Source organism: Cervus elaphus, chromosome 33 (genome assembly GCF_910594005.1).
Source record: "Cervus elaphus chromosome 33, mCerEla1.1, whole genome shotgun sequence".
In the NCBI taxonomy this organism is placed as follows: Eukaryota; Metazoa; Chordata; class Mammalia; order Artiodactyla; family Cervidae; genus Cervus; species Cervus elaphus.
This window is the reverse complement of record NC_057847.1, coordinates 27,812,395-27,832,937: the sequence shown is the minus strand read 5'-3', so window position 1 is coordinate 27,832,937 and position 20,543 is coordinate 27,812,395. Positions and strand designations below refer to the sequence as shown.

The following is a 20,543-nucleotide window of genomic DNA, read 5'->3' as shown; positions in this document are numbered from 1 at the left end:
GGCTTCCAAGGTAGCTCAGCTGGTAAAGAAGCCACCTGCAAAGCAGGAGACCCTAGTTTGATTCCTGGGTCAGGAAGATCCCCTGAAGAAGGGACAGGCTACTCACTCCAATATTCTTGGGCTTCCCTGGTGGCTCAGATGGTAAAGAATGTGCTTGCAATGTGGGAGACCTGGGTTTGATCCCTGGGTTGGGAAGATGCCCTGGAGGAGGGCATGGCAGCCCACTCCAGTATTCTTGCCTGGAGAATCCCCATGGACAGAGGAGCCTGGTGGGCTACAGTCCATGGAATCGCCAAAAGTCAGACACAACTGAGCGACTAAACACATATGTACAGTGGAATACTATTCAGTCATAAAAAATAATAAAATTTTCATTATTTGAAAATAATGAAATGTTGCAACAACATGGGTTGACCTGCAGGGTAGGATGCTTATTGAAATAAGTCAGACAGAGAAAGACAAATACATACGTTATCACTTATATGTGGAATCTAAAAGATAAACTAGTGAGTATAACACAAACAAACTCACAGAGAACAAACTAGTAGTTATTGGTGGGGAGAAGGGCACAAAAGGGGTGGGGATTAAGAAGGACACAGGACTATGCATAAAGTAAATAAGTTACAAGGATATAGTGTACAATGCAGAGAATACAGCCAACATTTTATAATAACTATAAATGGAACATGTGTGCTTGCATGCGTACTAAGTCACTTCAGTTGTGTCCGACTTTGTGATACTATGGACTGTAGCACCGCCCCCCCCCTCCCCCGCCCCCCCCCCCCCCCCCCCCCCCCCCGCCCAGGCTCCTCTGTCCATGGGATTCTCCAGGCAAGAATACTGGAGTGGGTTGCTATGCCCTCCACCAGGGGATCTTCCTGACCCAGAGATGGAAACCAAGTTTCTTGCATCTGCTGTATTGGCAGGTGTATCCTTTAGCACTAGCACCACCTGGGAAGCCCGTAAATGGGATATAATCTATAAAATGTTTGAATCATTTTGCAATTAATGTGATATTGTAAATCAACGATAACTCAATTTGAAGAAAAAAAGATAAATGCATCAGTGAGTGAGGTCTGGGACCACCCTCATCCTCAGCCTTCCCATCCCTTCCCTCTCGTGGCCCCCGCCACCAGTCCAGGTAGGCTGCTGCTCCAATGATGAATCGGCTGTTATGCTGAAGCACTATTTCTGCTTACAAGTCTCCCGTAATATCTTTCAAGCCAAGAGGTTGGAGCAGCTTGAAATGAATGTAGGCCAGACTGTGCCTGAGAGCAACTCCCTGGGGACAAAGTTTGGTCTTACCCTACAGCTAAGTTAGCCCTCTCTGGTCCCATTCTTCTCTGCTTAATCACACTGATGGGCTGCTTAGCAGGGTGCAATGGTGCTCTTCTCTGAGCCCACTTGGATGATGCCTATAAATGGCTATAGATTCACAAAATCTTCAGAATTTCTATGTAGGAGGGTCACAGGCAATCTCCTTGGAAGGGAGTGGAACGTAAAGTTTCATTTGCCCAGGAACTATATGATCCAGAAAATGTCATTATACAAATCAAAAATGGGAGGGGCAGGAGGGTCACATACAATTAAAGCCCCCTCCCCTGCCTCCTGGCTTCCTCTAGGCATTGCTAGAGACAGGGAAGCAGGGCACAGACAGCAAGGAGAAACCCCCTTGATCTCCTGTAACTGTCTTGCATATGACATTACCTGTCCTCAAAAAAACAGGGAGCATTTATACATTTTCTCTAAGGGTCCCCCTAGATTGGGTGCTAAGTTGCTTCAGTTGTGTCCAATTCTTTGTGACCCTGTGGACCACAGCCCATCAGACTCCCCTGTCCATGGGATTCTCCAGGCAAGAATACTGGAGAGGGTTGCCATGTCTTCCTCCAGGGGATCTTCCCGACCCAGGGCTCAAACCCACATCTCTTAGGTCTCCTGCATTGATAGGCACCACCTGGGAAGCCCCATAGATTACCCAGTAACATGTCTACCATTGTCTCAAGTGGTCCAGGAAACAATATTCTGCCAACAAGTTGGCTAAGAGAGTGTCCTAGCAACTTTCTGCCTGAACATATATAGTCGTTTGAAGCTGGACCTTAACCTTAGGGGGTCCAGTCAGCTAGGGAGACAGGTCCCTGTTAAATATGCAACTTATGCTTATGCAGGACTCCAAGTTCTTGGAAAGAATGTTCATTTGACTTAAAAAAAAATGTAAATGAATAAAAGCATTTCCTCACACTAAAACTGAACACACTGGAGGGCAGGATGGGAAATATTCTTCCTAAGCCATAGAGTAAAATGCTAAGAAACGATCCTGATATAAAACCAAAAGGCTAATTTTTCTGGTTCAGATGGCAAACTGGGAAGTAAGTTTAGGGAGAATGGAGGCACCTGGGGTTGACAGCCCCACTGAAGCTATGCGGGTCCTGGGACACCAGCTCCCCCCAGCAGCCACTGTAGTGCAGGGTAGGACACAGCACACTGTCTCAGTTAGTCTTAGGTGTTTGTATGTAACAAGCTTCCTCTACAGATATATACCTTAGTGTAAAGGCCAAGGGCTTCTACACCGTAGTCTTTATGTTGCATTATAGGTAATCTTCATAAGTATTTAAAAACCTAGTGAGACAAGTTACAGGATGCTGCTGCTGCTAATCGCTTCAGTCGTGTCTGACTTTTAGCAACCCCATGGACTGCAGCCCACCAGGCTCCCCGGTCCCTGGGATTTTCCAGGCAAGAGTACTGGAGTGGGCTGCCATTGGCTTCTCCGATTACAGGATGATGTCTTTACAAAGCAAAAGTTATTTTTAAAGGAATTTACTTCAGGTAGCGAAATCTCTATAGCTTTTAAATTGCGAATTTGAATCACAAATTCAGTATCTTCATTATGGAAACCAAAATAATTTCAATTTTACTACAGACTATATACAGTATTTGAAAAAGTTATACAGTATAAGTCTATAATAAAATATCATTAAGTAGAAGAAGGAGGAAGGAAAAAATGACTTTAAAAAAATGAGAATATCAGAATTTATTTCTGATTTATTTAATAAAAGAAGATTAAAAGATATAAAAAGATGCTAATAATATAACCTTTTAAAAACCGAGGAATGGTACTTCCCTGGTAGTCCAGTGGTAAAAATCCATCTGCCTTGCAGTGCCGGGGATGTGGGTTCAATCCCTAGTAGGGAAAGGAACTAAGATCCCATATGCCATGGAGCAACTAAGCCTCTGAGACACAGCTAGAGAGTCCACGTGACACAATGAGAAGTCCTGCATGATGCAATGAGGATCTGGCCTGTGGCAACTAAGACTGGATGCAGCCAAATAAATTAATTAATTAAAAATAACAAGGTCAAAACCCTATAAAACAATAATTAATCACAATAAAAATATTTTAACATCAGAGAATGAACTTCTGGATATAGAAACTGAAGCTATTAAGAAGTTACCCTTTATATCTTGAACTCTGGTTTTGAAAAATTATTCAACAATTTTTTTCAAGAAATACAAAATCCGAAAAATGGAGGAAGTTCAAATCAATGAAGTGCCACAACATAACCTTCATTTCACAGAAAAGATGGGCAGAAACAGAGAAGTGAGTCAGTAGTAGTTACTCATCTAAATGAAAGCAATCTAATGCCCTTATACCCAGGATCACAGATGTTAGAACTACTAGGGATCTTTTAAAGGGCTTCCCTGATGGCTCAGAGAGTAAAGAATTCACCTACCATGCAGGAGACCTGGGTTCAATCCCTGAGCTAGGAAGATTCCCCTGGAGAAGGTACTGGCTACCCACTCCATTATTCTCTCCTAGAGAATTCCATGGACAGAGGAGTGGTCACAAGGAGTCAAACATGACTGTACGACTAATGCTTTTACTTAGATGCCAGGAGTCTAGCCCTTTATATGGTTGATCAGTATGCATATATCTTATATAAATTGATGATTTTGGAGGACACATGCTGGCAGTTCTTAATCTTTCTAATGTCAGAAGCATGTTATGAAAGAAGCTAAATCAAGAATCAGTGGGCAAGTTATTACCTGTGCAAGTTCTTATCTGCTTCATTTCTAGCTCATCCTGGATGTCCACATGCTACACTGAATTTACTGGCGACTTCCTCACTGGATTACACTATAGTGGTGCCACCTGATTCTCATGATGTTTCCTTTATCCTTCTAGTTGAAGGGGGATAAATCATGCATTTGTTTTTCAAGGATTGGTGGTAGTTTAGTCGCTCAGTCATGTCCGACTCTGTATGACCCCAAGGACTGTAGACTGCCAGGCTCTTCTATCCATGGGATTCTCCAGGCAAGAATACTGGAGTGGGTTGCCATTTCCTTCCCCAGGGGATCTTGCTGACCCGGGGATCTAACCTGGGTCTCCTGCACTACAGGCAGATTCTTTACTGACTGAATCACCAGGGGAGCCCAAGGATTGGCTGAGCTGAATCACATGAACATGTGCTCCATTTCAGCTGTGTTTGAAATTGGGCTTAATGCCCTCTGACATTTCTCTAGGGACTTCTAGGTTTCTTTTTTCTGCACACTTCTTGAGACTCCGTGCTCTGCTAACTGTCATGTTCCTTTCCAGCACTCAGGTGGTTGGCTTCAGATTACCACATTAAAAAACTCTCCTTGGAACTGATCTGCATTTGAAAAAGGTGGGACTTGAAGTCACCTGGAAGAGTATTTTTCATTCTCATCCTTGTGCATCTTATCTACCTCAGTGGAAAACATTTTTTTTCCCCTTTATCTTTCAAGGTGACCCAAAAGCATACAAAACTGGGTCTCCAAGAAGTATAGGTGTGTCCTCTAATGAACTACCCAAATTCACTCTCCTTAAAAGTAAAATTATCAGGACTATGGAGGCATTAAAAAGAATGAGCTCTGACTAAGTATTCTAAGATTTGATGTTTAGGATGAGTTGAAAAGCAATTCTGTAACAATAAGTATGTGATTCTATTTAAAATATTTACACATATTTGCCTGTAAAAGGCATGGGATGACGCACAGTGGCTGACTGAAGAGTGGGATTGTGGTGTGCAGACAGGGTGAGGAAGGGGATTTATGCTTTAAAAAAAAAAATCATTTTTGAACTGTCTGGGTTTTTCACTGTGTAGTTAAATTACATTCTTAAACGTTAATTAGGTGACATCACGCACGTTCACCAAGAATCCTTATCAGTCTTCACTGCATTTGGAAACTGTTACATTCTTGGTTTGACTGTGTTCATGCAGAGTTCAATTTCTTCACCAGACATTCCTTTATTCCTTGAATATCAGGTTCTTCGCTGGGTACCAAGATGAATAATACCTGCTCTGCGACAGCATGGAAATCTGCCCCAGAATGCAGACAAGAATAGTGAATTTGTCAAAAATGGACACCGTCATCACTAGGGATCCATCAGCTCCCTCACTTGGTTCATAATTGGCCTTCCGAAGGCTTCATCTTTTGGCAGCACAATTAGCAGACATCATCCTCTCATTCTTAAAAGTCACATTTAGGATTAAGACTCCAGTTAATACCACTGAGCTGGAGGTGTCCTCGGGGAAAGAGAAGTCCCCTGAATATACCCACTGTGGAACCCAGAATAGATTTTGCAGCTGCACACAGATCCTGTCTTGTCTGTTGTCTCTGCTGAGTAATGTAGATTCTGGGACAGCCAAGGGGGCAGGCAGCTGGTGACTTTGAACCAAATTTTACCTTTCAGCTGAATCCAGGGAAAAATATGAAACAAAGTGGCAGACGATGCAAAGTGCTATGTTGAACGCTAGATTGTGCTTTATTTTTTTCCTCCCAACTTCATGTTTCCATGCACCAAAATGTTGATGCTACAAATATTGGATACCACGCTTACCTGACAGGCTTCTTCCATCCCACCTGGGCGCGGGGGCTCAGAGAGAGTGCGCGAACCGCTGCTGCAGCCCGCCTCTCGTGGCGGGAGCGGGCTCGGCCGGCCGCGGGATCCCCTACTGGCCCGGGTGTCCGAGCCGCTCCGCCGCCAGAGCTCCCGCAGTCAGCCCCCGGCGCGCACGCGCGCTCCCCTCCGGCGGCCTCGGCGCCTCTGGTTTTTGGCAGGGCGGCGAGTGGAAGGCTCGGACGGGCGGGGCGGGGCGGGGCGAGGTGCGAGAGTTTGTGGCCACGTGACCGACGCCAACATGGCGGCGCCCAGCGGCTTCCACCTGTTCGTCCGCAGAGGTAAGTTCCTAGAGGTACGCGAGGGTTCTCTTCGTCACCCACTTGCAACGCAGTCGGGTTCAAAGGGATACACGTCCGCGATCAGACATCTCGGCGTACCAGATTGTGCTTTCGGTCCTGCGGACATATGCAGGCACATGTTACCACTTGTCACAGAAACAGATCCGCGTGTGTTCGTCACTTGCCTAGATCACGTCACTGCGTGGCATCTATTTGCAGTCCCTCATTGAGATTTATGGGACATTATCTGAAGTTTTCTTCGCTCACGTCAGCTGTGTGATTGGTGCAGCAAACTTATTTATTCCGGCTCTACAGTAACGGAAATGCTCTTAGATACCCAGTTGCCGCAGAGAAAGCAACTTGTATCTATTGGCATTATCCAACACGTCTTTGGGGGAAACTTGAAAAATGTGATTATTCTCTTCCACTGTCATAAGAAGAGGAGAAATTATGTCAAATAGGTGTCATTCTGTTATTCTTGTGTGGTGGTTTAGTCGCTTAGTCATGTCCGACTCTGGGCGACCCCATTGACTTTAGCGCGCCAGGCTCTTCTATTCAAGGGATTCTCCAGGCAAGAATACTGGAGTGCGTTGCCATGTCCTTCTCTAGGGGATCTTTCCGATCCAGGGATCGAACCTGGGTCTCCTGCACTGCAGGCGGATACTTTACTGACTGAGCCACCAGGGAAGCCCTTGTGTAAAGTGGTGAAATTTTAGTAAATGTGCAGATAGTTTTGCAGATAAATCTTTGTTGGATTTGAACTGGTTTCTGAATCTTTGTTGGAAAGAATTGGAAAGTTTTTTCAAAACTGGGGGAGGAAGGAAATTAGAATATTTTGAAGAACAATTTAGGTGTCAGGACACCTAAACAACAGTCTTGTGAGGCAAACATTACTTTCACTGCAAATAGCTACCATTTTTAAGTGTCTTTTATATGTTAATACGTAATACCGTGTTAAGCACCTTACATGTGCTAACTACTTTTTTTGGGGGGGGGGGGGCGGGGCGGGGTGCCGCTTGTGGGATGTTAGTTTCTGCACCGCGGCGGAGAGGAGAACTCCAGTCCCTGGCATTGGGAGTCTTAACTACTGAACTCAATGAGTTAGGCATTATGTTTGCTGATGAGAAAAGTGAGACAAAGAGGTTAAGTAATAAGACCACGATTGCACAGATTGTAAGAGGCAAAATGGGTATTTGAATATGACTCTGATTTTTTTTTTTGAATGACTGATTTTTTTTTTTTTATTATGACTCTGATTTTTGTTTTAAGGGTTCATTCCTCTTCCCTGCATGGCATCGTCTCTTCACAGAAATCAGTGTGCAAAGTAGAAAATCAGAGACAGGGCAAATATGATGAGTGTGTGTGAAAAGTAAAGAGAAACATGTTTTTAGAGAAGAAGGAGGTTGGTAGGAGGATAGACCTGTCTCTTTTGTGTGTTAGTGGAGTAAGGAACCACAGGGAGATTGGAGGTGAGAGATGTGTAAAGGGATGGTGATGTAGGTCGTGATTTGGACCAGTTGGATGGGAGAGTGGAAACCTATGTGAGAGTACAGCCTTGTGAAAAGAGCACCAATTTACACCTCTTAAGATCTGGGTTCCAATCCAAACTCTATTTACTAATCAAGTTACTTTTTGTTTCCTCTTTTGACAAGAACTAATGGTGTTTAGACCTTTTTTAGGAACTGCAGGTAATGGTGAAGAGGATCTGGGCAGATAGTCAAGGTAGAGGAAGAGCCAGAACACACACATGCACACACGTGTATTATATGCACACACATATATGTATGCATGTATACAGAATCTCTTTGCAGATTATAGAAATAAGATATTCATCGTTTTTCTCACTTATGATTTTGACAAATGATGGTTCAGACAGTCTTGGGAAAAGCTCTTACAGAAAAAACTGTAGTAATGCTTCCCACTACACCCCACAAGAGGGTTATCTTCTGACTAGAAGTGGGGGATCTTCTGACTAGAAGAGGGAGGAAAATATGTCATCAGGAAGAAGTCTGGTGATGGGGAGAGGCCCCTTTATGGACTATTCATAACTAGATTTACGCTGCAGACAGGTTGTCCTGTACCACCTACTCTCCACCCCTCAGGGTTGAAAATGAAGGGTAAATTTATTGAGTCCTCTCTCCTCTTTCTTTCTCCTTTTCACCCCTTTAGATTGATGTAAATTAATCCACTCTAAGTCTTTGTGCCAGAATTTATCATCAGCATCTGTGTGTACATTTCCCTCCTGGAAAGTGGGAAGAAGAGACTTTTTAACCGCATAAGAAGGGCATAAGGGCTCAAGGCCCGAGGCTCGGCCACACTGGTTCTCTTCTGTCATGAGCTAAGGGATGGATTAAAACTATGAGTAGTGACATTGGAAGGGGGAAGGACATATTAATGTCTTGGAACATAGAGAGAAGGTAACAAGCCCTTTAGGGATGGAACTGTTCCTGATATTAACACTATCAATAAATCCCAGATCACAGTGCAGAATCCCTGGGTCCCAGGAACTTTCTGTTTAATCTCACTCCCACCTCCCACTTTATTAGAATCTTTGTTCCAGCTCCCAAAGCTTCTACATAAGAGTCTTACATTGCACAGTGAGTATGGGAAGGAAAAGTATGGGGCAGGCAAAGAAGGAGGCATATTCTCTCTTTTACACTCGTGTTCCTTTTATGAGCCAGTCTCTCCTGGCTTGCACCCTGTTTCTCTGATTTTCCCGGACTTTCACTAGGCTTTTCTTCTACTTCTAGGTGTATAAATATAGTGTTCTCTAAGATTCTGTTCTAAGCCCTCATCCCTGTTTCCTCTCCTGGTTGTCAGCAATCATGTTTACCCACCTCAAATGACTGCCAAATCTATACAATTAAAAAAAAAAATCAGCAGAATATCCCCTAGAACCGAACACCAGGCCTTAATGCCCACTCTCTGTTAGGCATCTTTTCCCGATGTCTCACAGGTCCCTTAAGTTCAACAGGTTCAACATGGAAGTGAATATTTTTCTCCACATCTTCTGCTCCTCCATATATATGCTCTATCTCCATTAATGACATCACCATCCAGGCACTACCTAAGTATAAGCATTTAAGTTCTTTTGGTCCTTGCCACTGCCTTCAGCATCTATGTTCAGTGAGTCAGTAAATCCCATTTCTTGGATGCCTCCAGCTTTTTCACAGTCTGGGTACAAGTCTTTACCATCCCTTGTAATTAGTTTCCACCTTTGTCTTCTTCCCTACACTGTCTTTCTAGAATTCAGGTCTGATTATGATGCTTCCCTACTTAAAAAAAACAAAAATAAAACAAACAAAAACCCCCTGAGAACTCTTCATTGCTGGTCTAAAGTCTGAATCTCTTAGGATCAAAGGATAACTCCATCTCAGCCTGGCCTCAGTTTACCTTTTCAGCCTCATCTCCTGCCAGTTTCCTAAACTCATATCTGCTAAGGTTTGCCATTGTGTACCTCCTTAATTGCTTTGCCTGCAGTGTCCTTTATTCACCCAGCAAATCATTCATCCTTCAAGGCCACACTTAAATGCCATCTCTCCTTTGAAGCTGTCTTTGCTTCTGCCCAGGCTGAGCTAACCCAGTCTGCTTCAATAGCACTCAGGGCATGCCTTTATCACAACACTTATTACCCTCAATCAGCGTATGTACACTTATCTGAAAAGTGTTTTACACCTCCATCTCTCCTGTTAGAATGGGAGCTTCTTAGTGACAAGAATCTTATCTTCTTCATCTCTGTGTTCCCAAAATGTGGCATACAATATATGTACATAGTAAGTACACAGTTCCATAACTGAATGAAAGACCTTTCAGAATGACCTCCTGTAGAAATATTTATGCACAAAAGTTATATGGTAGGCCTAAAGATTAATTTATCTCAAAACGTCAGTTTTTGTCATATGACTGGTGTAGATAGTGACTTTGTCGCCTGCCCACCCCTTTGATGTTCCATCTCCCTCCAAGATTATTTTAAGGCAGTTTTACTTCTGTATACCTTTTTGGGCAACTGTGAGAATTTTGTTCCATGGAATTTGAGTTGTGAGTCAGACTTATTAGAGATGATTAGAAAAAAGAAGTTGGGGGCTTCTCTGGTGGCTCAGTGGTAAAGAATCTGCCTGACAATGCAGGTCAAGTTCGATCCCTTTCCCAGGAAGATCCCACATGCCAGAGAAACTTAGCTGGATTTTTCCACAGCTAAACAAAGCTCACCTGTGACCTGAACACTACATGTCTAGCACTTAGAAAACAGCTTTGAAAACGTGTCCAGACAACCCATCACACAATTATACACCGCAGCTCTACTTGTAACAGCTAAAAAAAAAAGAAAAAAGAAGTTGGGAAAGGGGAAGGGAAGACATCTGAAAGAGAAGTGCTTGAGGTGTAAGCAGTGTAGTCAGAGGAGAGATGAAGAAAGCTTATGGAAGTAAACCCGTGGAGCAAGCTGAAGCCAGTGAGACGAGAGGGGACAGACTGTAAGTCCAGCAGAAAGTCTAAGAGAGGCACAGTTAGTGGGTATGTGAAATAGTTTGGCTGTGTGGCGATGTGTATCGAGGTGTAAGGTATGCATACTTTTTAGCTAACAATTCTGCTTTTAGGAGTTTATCTTGAGAGAACAATAGGATGAGTGTACCAACATGGATGAATAAGAATGTAACTTTATATTAATAGTGATTGGGAAATATTCACCAGAATCTGAATCTGAAATGGCTTGGTAAGAGAATGACCAAATAAATTATGGTTCATGCATGCAATGGGGTGCTATGCAGTCATTAAAAAAGGTGATGCAGATGTACTGTAGACTGAAATATTCATGGGTATATATGGAGGAGAAAAGCCTGGGTATAGAACAGTAAATCCTACTTACATCGAGTTTGTATTTTCCCTTCCTTATATATATACGTGCCCAAAGAGATATCTAGGATGATGTTCACCCAAGTGTTCATAGCAGTTATTTCCAAATGGTGAGATTGGACTGATTTTTACTTTATGCTTGATGTGTTTGAATTTTACATATTGAAAAGATAACATTTTTATTTTCCAAAGCTGTTGTTTAAACTGTATAAAAGAAAAAAACCAAACAAATACAGAAGATAGCAAATGTTTGAATGGGACCAGATCCAAGGGGAAAATGTCTTTTACTGTGCATATTCTCTGCAACAAAGCAAAATGTCTATGTAAATTATAATATAGAAAAGGAACACCTTTACAATTTCCATGATCAAAGAATGATAACTGGTAATTACTTATATATACTATAGTTTAAGATACATTTAAAGCTATTAATATTTTATCATGCTTTTTTAAACAAATATGCAAAATAGTTACAAGTGCTTTTGTTTATTTGTGACTCTAAGGCCATAGATTTCTTTCATTAAGAATTTTCTTATGATAGTGATTTTTCAAAAATTTAGCCCCCAGATAGCAGAGGGCTATTTTACCTCAGAAATTAGGTACTTTAAACTTTTGTCAACGACCTGAGATCCTTACCATTTTGTATAGCTACTGCATTAAAATGTATCCTTAGTTTCACCAAACCAACTTAGAATTAAACTTTTGGGATGTAGCCCATGGGTGATTTGGAAAATACATTAATTTAAATACATTAAATTATTAATAAGGAGCTTCCTGTGACTTAAACTCTATGTGGATAACCAGAGAATGGAGATGGGTTTTTGCTATATGATGTTTTTTAACAAATAGCTTTCAACTCTGTTATGGCTTGTTACTACATAAATTAAAGCATGCTTAATTAACAATCAAATCATGGCCCCAAAGTCCCTAAAGTCAGACTTGTCCCTCAAGTCATATATGCTCTTATGTCTTCCCTCTGCCTGAGATAGCTTTCTTTCACAAAGTTCCTGTCTCCTGTTGAAATTATGAATTATAATACATAGTATAGAACACGTAGACTCTCAATGATACTTACTGTGATGTCATTAACCAGAAAAAGATGTTGACCTGTATTATGGACAATAATAATATTCATAACATATGTTATTTGGAGAATACAAGTTATAGAGTATTTTAATGCGATCTCATTTTGTGAAATCAAATACTGATATTCCCATGTGTGTCAAAGTGTGTAACAGAGAGAGAGAGAGAGGTGGGGTGAGGAAGATGGAATTCACCTAAATAAATATTCACAGTTTATGAAATGCTCACTTTCTCTAAGCACTGGGAATCTTTGAAAATGCAGAGTGGATGCTATATATCTCCATGAATTTGGCAAAGATGGGAGGAGGGTAATATGTATGCACAGTTTCATTTGAACATCATCTTTTTTGCAGTTAAAACAGTTTTTTCTTGTAGAGATTGGTTTTCTTTTTTAGCTTTTGAATGTGCAGAATTTTAAACATACAGAAAAGTAGAGAAATCCATACATACCCATCACCTAGTTACAATAGTCATCAGTTTATGGCGCTTGTTTCATCTTTTTCCCCAACCACTTCGCTTCCCCAAGCTGGGTTATTTTGAAGCACATTTCAGATATATAATTTCATCTGTAGATTCTTCATTATGTAACTCTAAAAGCCAGGAATCTTTAAAATTTTCTTCATATATTGTACTTAACAGTTCTAGAATTTACATTTGGTTCTTTGCTTATACTTTACATTTCTTGGTTGAGGTTTCCCAGCTGTTTACTCATGTCTATCTTTTCCTTTAAGTACTTGTACATACATATTTATAATGGCTGTTTTAAAGTCCTTATCTGTCAATCTGTCATCTGGACAATCTCAGGATCTGTTCTGTTTTATTGACTGCTTTTTTTCCTTGGCCGTGGGTCACATTTTTCTATTCTTTGTATGTTATCTAATATATAATTATATATATGACATAATGAATAATAACATTGTGGAGATTATGTTGCTCTTCCAGGCTTGGTTTTCTTCTTTGGTTGAGTGGATCTGTTTTATTTTCCTCTAAGTCCTAGAGTGTGGCCCTTACTCTAGGACTTTGCAGAGTTCAATAGAGTTTTTCTATAAAGGACTAGGTAGTAAATATCTTAGACTTTTGTGGACCCTGTGGTCTCTTATTGCAACAACTCAAGTCTGCTAATATAGTACAAAGGCAGCCTAGACAGTGTGTAAACAAATGAACATAGCTTATGTTCCATTAAAATTTTACTTACAAAAAAAGACAGTGAGTTGGGTTGGCTCCCAGGTTTTAATTCACTCACCTTTGCTCTGCTTCTGCGTGGTTCTTACTCCCGAGGTCTCAGCTGATCTTTCTGGTTCCAGTTGAATGCCTGTGGGCCTTAGTGAGGTCTTTCTACTCTGGTTGGGCTAAGACTTCAACTTCTTCCAGGCCTGCAACCTCTGGAACCTTTATTCAGCTCTCAGCCTGCAGCAGCCTTACTGTCTGGTAGACCCTGTTCCTCTCTGTTTTCCAGAACCCTCAGTACCCTGCCTCGCAAATTCCAGCTGCTTCACAACCAACCCTCTGCTCTCTAATGAAGCAGCAAGGGGCTGTGCTTGGCTAGGGCGCCATCTCCCAGTGCCATATTTGGGATGGTTTCCCCAGGCAGAACACTGCAGCCCAGCTGGACTCACCTTGTGTATTTGTTTACCCTCAAGGTTCTCTGTCTTACATTGTTCAACAGCCAGTGCCAAAAAAATAGCCCCTTCACATTTTGTCTAGTTGTTTAAGGCAGGAAGAAATTCTAGTACCAGTTATGCCACATAGCCACATTGACATGAAGAGGATGTCAATTTGTTTTATTCAGTAAGTTTATTTTCCCTTTTTTTTTTTTTCATGAAATTTATTTGTTGAAGCAACTGGTTAATCTGTCTGCCCTAATGGGGCTTTCCACATTCTGCATTTTGCTGATTGTATGAATATATCCAGTGGGGTCATTTAAAATGTTCCTCTAGGGACTTCCCTGGTGGTCCAGTGGTTAAGACTCCACACTTGCAATGCAGACTGTGGATTGATTTGACTCCTGGTCAGGGAACTAAGATCCCTCATGCCTTGCTATACATCTGAAACCAGACTATTTCCCTCAGAGTAAAAGCCACAGTCCTTATAATGTCCTATAAGGCCCTACTCATACTACTTAACACTTTCTAACACTTACTTACTTATATAACTTACTTATTTGTCATGTTATTTTTTGCCTACCTCCTCAACTAGAACATAAGTTCAGGAAAAGAGTTTTTGTTTTGTTTCTGATGTAGCCCAAGTACCTAAAACAATGCCTGGCACATAATAAGCATTCAGTAAAGATTTCTTGAATGAATCAGAGAAAAGTGTCTGGTTAATAGTGATACAATAAAATTATTAATAATGAATCTTTGAGTCAAATAACATGTTAAAATACATAAAGCAAGAGCTGTTAAAAATAAAAGGAAAAGTGGATAAAAACCACAATCGTAATAGGAAACTTTAACATGCCTCTAATTTGACAATTTAAGTAGACATAATAAGGTTGGATTTCAGAATGTTATTATTAGTAAATTTGATTTAATATTAAATTTGATACTTTGATTAGGATTCTTTTTACAAATTTACATGAAATAGGGCAAAGGATAGTAAGCTAGCCACTAAAAGCCTTAACAAGTGCTAGAAAGAAAAATTATACATTCTGCATTCTCTGATCATGAAGCAGTAATGCACAGATTAACGAAGAAAGAGAATTGCCTCAAGTGTTGTGGAAACACAGAAGGAACCTAGATAGCGGGGGATATGTCCTTTACAGTGTACTGGCCTTGGAATACACAGTTCTTGTCCTCCATGAGTTCACAGTCCTTGGTGTAAATAAATGGAAATAAATTTTACAACAGAGTAAAAAGAATACACAGATAGAGGTGAGCAAACGGTGCAATGGGATCATCCAGTAGCGACTAAGGAACCTTCACCTTCACAGAGAAGGTAAGGACTAGGCTGAGTCCTGCTGAGCCAGGAGGGCCTGGTCAGAGGAAGGAGTCACGAAACAGGGAGGCCCCTCGTCCCAAGGCAGAGGTGGAGTGAGAGCCTGTCTAACTTTGGGGAGCTCTGCTGCTCTGATGCAGCAGGCAGGCAGGGTGAGAACTGGGGAGCAGCCAGCTGGAGCTGCTCCTTTTGACAGTAGCGTGTACAGGATTGGGGGGCCATCCGAACAGGACAGCTGAGGCGTGTGTGTGAAAAGGGAGAGAGATCCCAGACTCCTGCTCCCTTAGTGTTGGAGGGATGATGGATGAACATGTAGATAGATGTTCATCTGGAAGAGGGGACAGAAAATTGAAGAAGCTCCTTGTCCCTCAATTACTTCAGTTTCTTTCTGTACATTTTTGCTGAGATTAGAGATGAAATGAGGTAGGGGATTGGGAAATAGGAGGAGAAAAATAACAAGAGATAATAGAAGGATTGCCCAGCAGTGTTGAGATCCAAGTGAAATTAGAGACTGTGTATCTGCAGTGGCCCCATTCATTGTCACTGTGTGATTTTCTCCCAATGGGCATCATCCTGCGTGTATAAAAGAGTGAAAGTAGATAGTTGGATTGATGGAATTTTCCAGATGGCTGCACTGGAAGGACTAGGGAGTAAGAGAAAAGGGGAATGGGGGATTAGCAAGAGGGGGATTGAATTGGTGAATCCTAGAGTCTAGTCTAAGCTGGCTATTTCCCAAGGGCAAGGACCTTGTCTATTTTGTTTGTTTTGGGGCTCATTATTATACAGTGAATAATCTATAGAGTATAGAAGTAAAAAGGGAAGAGGCTGATAATTGGGGGGGAGGGGGAAAGGAGTTGTCCTAAGGTGAGAATTTCCTGCAAGAGCAAGGAACAGATAGTAGGATGAGGAGTGAGGGAACTAGAAAGTTCAGTGGTAGTAGTCTTTTGAACTGGGTCAGATGGTTTTTAATTTAATTGGAGAAGGAAGTCTAATACATATGATAACCAAAACAGTATGATAGTTTTATTTTTTCAGTCTTTACAAAATTCTCTTAATGGAAAAAATTTCAGCTCCCTGGAATATTGTAAAGGGCACCTAGAAAAGATTGCTCAAAAAGATAAAAAATTGGGGGAAGATAGAATTATGAAGTTGCCTATGAAATGGCAGAAGATAGTGGAAAAAAACGGTGAATTTGTTCAATGACGTTTCGGTGGGAAAAAAAAACAAACCAGTATGAGAGTGCTCTGGAACTAAGAGAGAAGAAAGATAATTAAGGGCTGGAGTGATCTCTTCACAGAACTGGGCCTTGAAGGATGAGTAAGGTGGTTGGCAGAAAGGTGGAGGGGTGGAGGAGGGTCATTCCTAAGCAGGTAAGACAGCATTTATGGAGAAAGCATGTGAATAGTCAAAACCTATTCAGAGGGTTCTGGAATGGAGGGTTTGTCTGGAGCTGAGAGTTTGCATAAGAGAGTTATAGGAGAGGCAGATTGATAACAGAAGTTAGGACCAGATGATGGAGACCCTGAAGGTCAGCTTAGGGTTTATCTTATAGGCAACAGAGACTGATGAAAGTTTTTGACAAATAAGTGAAATGGTGTCTCTGTTTCAACCTGACACTGTTTAATTCTGTTTAACACTGTTTAATTTAAACTAACCTGTTTAATTCAGGTGGTACCCTGAATGCACTGATGCGTGAAAACTATCACATCAGTTGGGAGATATTGGCAGAAACAAAGTGATGGGGCCTGAATTTGTGCATTGATGCAGGATGGAAAGGAAGAGATGGATGCAAGAGAAATGGTACAGAGAAGGAGGAATCAGGACCTGGTGGTTGGAAAGGGGACCTGAGGAAGGAGAGGAGCTGTCAAAGCATTAAAGAAGGAGTTGGTGCAAACAGAGAACCTAGTGAGGAAAAGAGGCTCAGGAGGGAATTTCAGGATGACTCAGTAAGGGTCAGTGAAACTGACCACTTGGAAGTCTTAGTGACACAGACCAAAATTTTAGCAGTGGAAGGAGAGATGAAAAGTGATGGAAGTGGCTGCAGACAAGGGTGGGGATTCTTGGGTTCTTTTTTAAAATAGCATCTTTATCGCAGTATAATTCACAGATTTTGAAATTAAAAGATGCTTGCTCCTTGGAAGAAAAGTTATGACCAACCTAGACAGCATATTAAAAAGTAGAGACATTACTTTGCCAACAAAGGTCCGTCTAGTCAAAGCTGTAATTCTTCCAGTAGTCATGTATAGATGTGAGAGTTGGACTATAATGAAAGCTGAGCGCCGAAGAATTAATGCTTTTGAACTGTGGTATTGGAGAAGACTCTTGAGAGTCCCTTGGACTGCAAGGAGATCCAACCAGTCCATCCTAAAGGAGATCAGTCCTGGGTGTTCATTGGAAGTCCTGATGCTGAAGCTGAAACTCCAATACTTTGACCACCTGATGTGAAGAACTGACTTGTTGGAAAAGACCCTGATGCTGGGAAAGATTGAAGGCAGGAGGAGAAGGGGATGACAGAGGATGAGATGGTTGGATGGCATCACCAACTCAATGGACATGAGTTTGAGTAAACTCTGGGATTCGGTGATGGACAGGGAGGCCTGGCATGCTGCAGTCCAGGGGGTGGCAAAAAGTCGGACACGACTGAGCGACTGAACTGAACTGAATTCACAGATTATACAGTTCACACCTACTTAAAGTGTACAATTCAGTGGTATTTAGTGTACTCAGAGCCGTGTAGCCACTGCCACCATCAATTTTACATTTTCATCACCCCTGAAACAAACCTTTTGCGTGTGTACTAAGTTGCTTCAGTTGTGTCCAACTCTTTGTGACCCTGCAGACAGTAGCCCACCAGGCTCCTCTGTCCATGGGATTCTCCAGGCAAGAATGCCAGAGTGGGTTGCCTTGCCCTCCTCCAGGGGATCTTCCTGACCTAAGGGATCGAGGATGTCTCTTAGATCTCCTGCGTTGGCAGGTGAGTTCTTTTCCACTAGCACCACCTGGACAGCTGTGAAACAAACTTCTTACCCATTAACAGTTACTCCCCAGGCCCCCTATCCTCACCAGCCCTAGGTAACGACTCATCTGCTTTCTGGCTCTATAGATTTTCTGTTCTGGACATTGGAAGTAAGTGGAACCACACAATGTGTGGTCTTCTATGACTGGCTTCTTTCACTTAGGACTATATTTTCAAGGTTTATCCGTGTTAAAGTATGTATCAGTACTTCATCCCTTTTTTTTTGCCAAATAATATCCCCTTGAGTAGGGTATCACATTTCCTTTACTTGCTGGACGTCTGGGTTACATCCATTTTTCAACTCTTGCAAATGGTGCTTCTGTGGACATTGGTGTGCAAGTTTTGTGTGGACATACATTTTGTTTTTGACATAGAGGCCCTGGCTATGTTTAGAAGCAGAGGGAAGGGGGGCAAATGGTAAGGAATGAGGACCACTGGAAATCCTGGAGAGCAGGGGGCTTCCTAGAGAGAGGGAGGACCTGAAAGAGGTGGAAAGGAATGGAAAGAAGAGAAGGGGGAAATGTCCCCTTGGAAGTGGTGAGAGTGTCTCTATTTCTACAGCAGGAGTGAGGAACAAGTGGGGATTGCTTTTTCTAGGAATAAAAATACTTTGAAAATATACTTTCCAATTATAAAAGTAATACAAAGAAGGCTGTATAAACAAAGGCCAAGAACATGGGGTGTCAAATCAGGCTCCTTAGGTTCAATCCTGCTGCTGCTACTTACTAGTTAGTGACCATCTTGTCTACCACACAGTTCTTAATAGTAAGCCCTTCATAACTACAGTTGGCTCTTGAACCACACAGATTTGAACTGCACAAGTCCACTTATACATGAATTTTTTTTTTTTTTTTATAGTAGGTACCACAGAGCTACACAGTCTGCAGATACCATTTATTCACAGATGTTCTCCTGCGAGGAGGATCAGCACCCTTGAACCCAGGTTGTTCAATGGTCAACTGTATTCATAGTGGAAGTATTAAGCTACTATAAAAATGCATAAAGAAGAGGGAATTCCCTGGCAGTTCTGTGGTAAGGACTCATTGTTTTCATCTGAGAGGCCTGGAATCAATCCCTGGTTGGGGAACTAAGATCCCACAAGCTGTGTGGCATGGCCAAAATCCAAAAAGTATAAAGAAGAAAGTAAAAAGTCAATCCAGTCCACTGTTTAGCTAGAATTGGCATTTCTAAAGGGTTTTCCCCCCCTAAGGAGGGGTACTAGTAATAGAACCATGATTTCTAAAAATTCCATCCACATCCAAGAGAAAGCTTATTAATTACTGAAACATTAATTTAGGAAAATTAACTTTTGAGGTCCTTTTGTCTCTCACATTTGGATTCTATTTATCACACTTGTTTATCCTTCTGCTCAGCCTTGTGATGATTCTGAATTTGGGGCATCACATACCCTGTCTCTGTCATCAGTAAGATTATGATTTTCCTATAAGACCAAGTAGAAATAGGTCACGGATGAAAAGAACACCCTCACCGCACTCCCCGCCAACTGGCTGGTGCATGCAGCTGAAAACCAGCCCCTCTAAGAATTGATGTTACAAAAGGCAGCTCCTCTCTGTCGTCTTCTGTCGTTTCTCTTCTACTTTATGCTCTGTGAATAGCAGCTGTTCAGGGCATTGCCAGGCGAGCACAGGGGTGTTGCAATCAGAAATGCGAGGGAGCGACACAGCAGGAGAAGGCTGGGGCGGAGGGAGGTGTGATCTGCAGATCCAGCGAGTAAGTGGGAGACACGGCAGACAGATAGCAGCACGATGGCCCATGGGGAAGCATGTGAAGGATGATCAGTTACCTGATCCTTTTTTTTTAAAAAAAGGAAGTCTCTTTCACCAGCAGAGAAAAACCACAGCTGCCGAGGAGAGTCTTGTAAAGTCTCTTAGGTGGATTGGTACCTTGTGCTAGCTTCTTTTATAAGGGTCAGATTAACTTTCTAATATTGTCTTCTACTTTAATGTTATTGCTTTAATCATTAGACTACCACCAATTCCTTCAGGCAATAGGAAGTGATTGAAGATTTAATGAGATTCGTATTGCTTGTCCTCAAATGTTGATGACTTCCTGCATCCATATTAATCATTCCTGACCTTGATCTTCAGTTCCTTCCCAGAACAGATTCTCGTTAAGCATGCCTAGTGGATCCCACAGTGTTCGCCCGACGCCTGGTTTGTTTCCAAAAGTACGTTAACTCTGATGTTCAGTGTACATCAGATTTTTCAGTACCCTTGCCTGCTTTGTCTTCTAGTTCTTACCATTAATATGATGATAAATCTGGAAAATTTAGGGGCAGAAAAATCAGCAACTCTGAACAGGGGGTTTAGCCTAGTTTAGAAGATTGTTCTGTTCAGCAGACCTTGAACATGCCTTAATTGGTTGTCTAGGTCAGGATGTCCAACTGGCAACTCTCAGACCCCATCCAGGCCACAGAGCGTTTCTGGGTGTCTGAAGTGTG

At 41.9% G+C, this 20,543-nt stretch overlaps 1 protein-coding gene across 2 annotated transcripts in view; it reads left to right on the top strand.

The window, feature by feature from the left end:
* The first annotated feature begins 5,765 nt into the window (after positions 1 to 5,765).
* The window catches only part of METAP1D (methionyl aminopeptidase type 1D, mitochondrial), a 71,690-nt gene continuing 56,912 nt past the window's right edge, over positions 5,766 to 20,543 (top strand). Inside the window, exon 1 of one of the 2 annotated variants that reach the window (XM_043894479.1) lies at positions 5,766 to 6,198. In XM_043894479.1, the coding sequence (XP_043750414.1) occupies positions 6,159 to 6,198 (40 nt within the window). In that variant the 5' untranslated portion in view covers positions 5,766 to 6,158. The remainder of the gene's footprint in view (positions 6,199 to 20,543) is intronic. The other variant, XR_006339464.1, reaches the window with a different exon arrangement.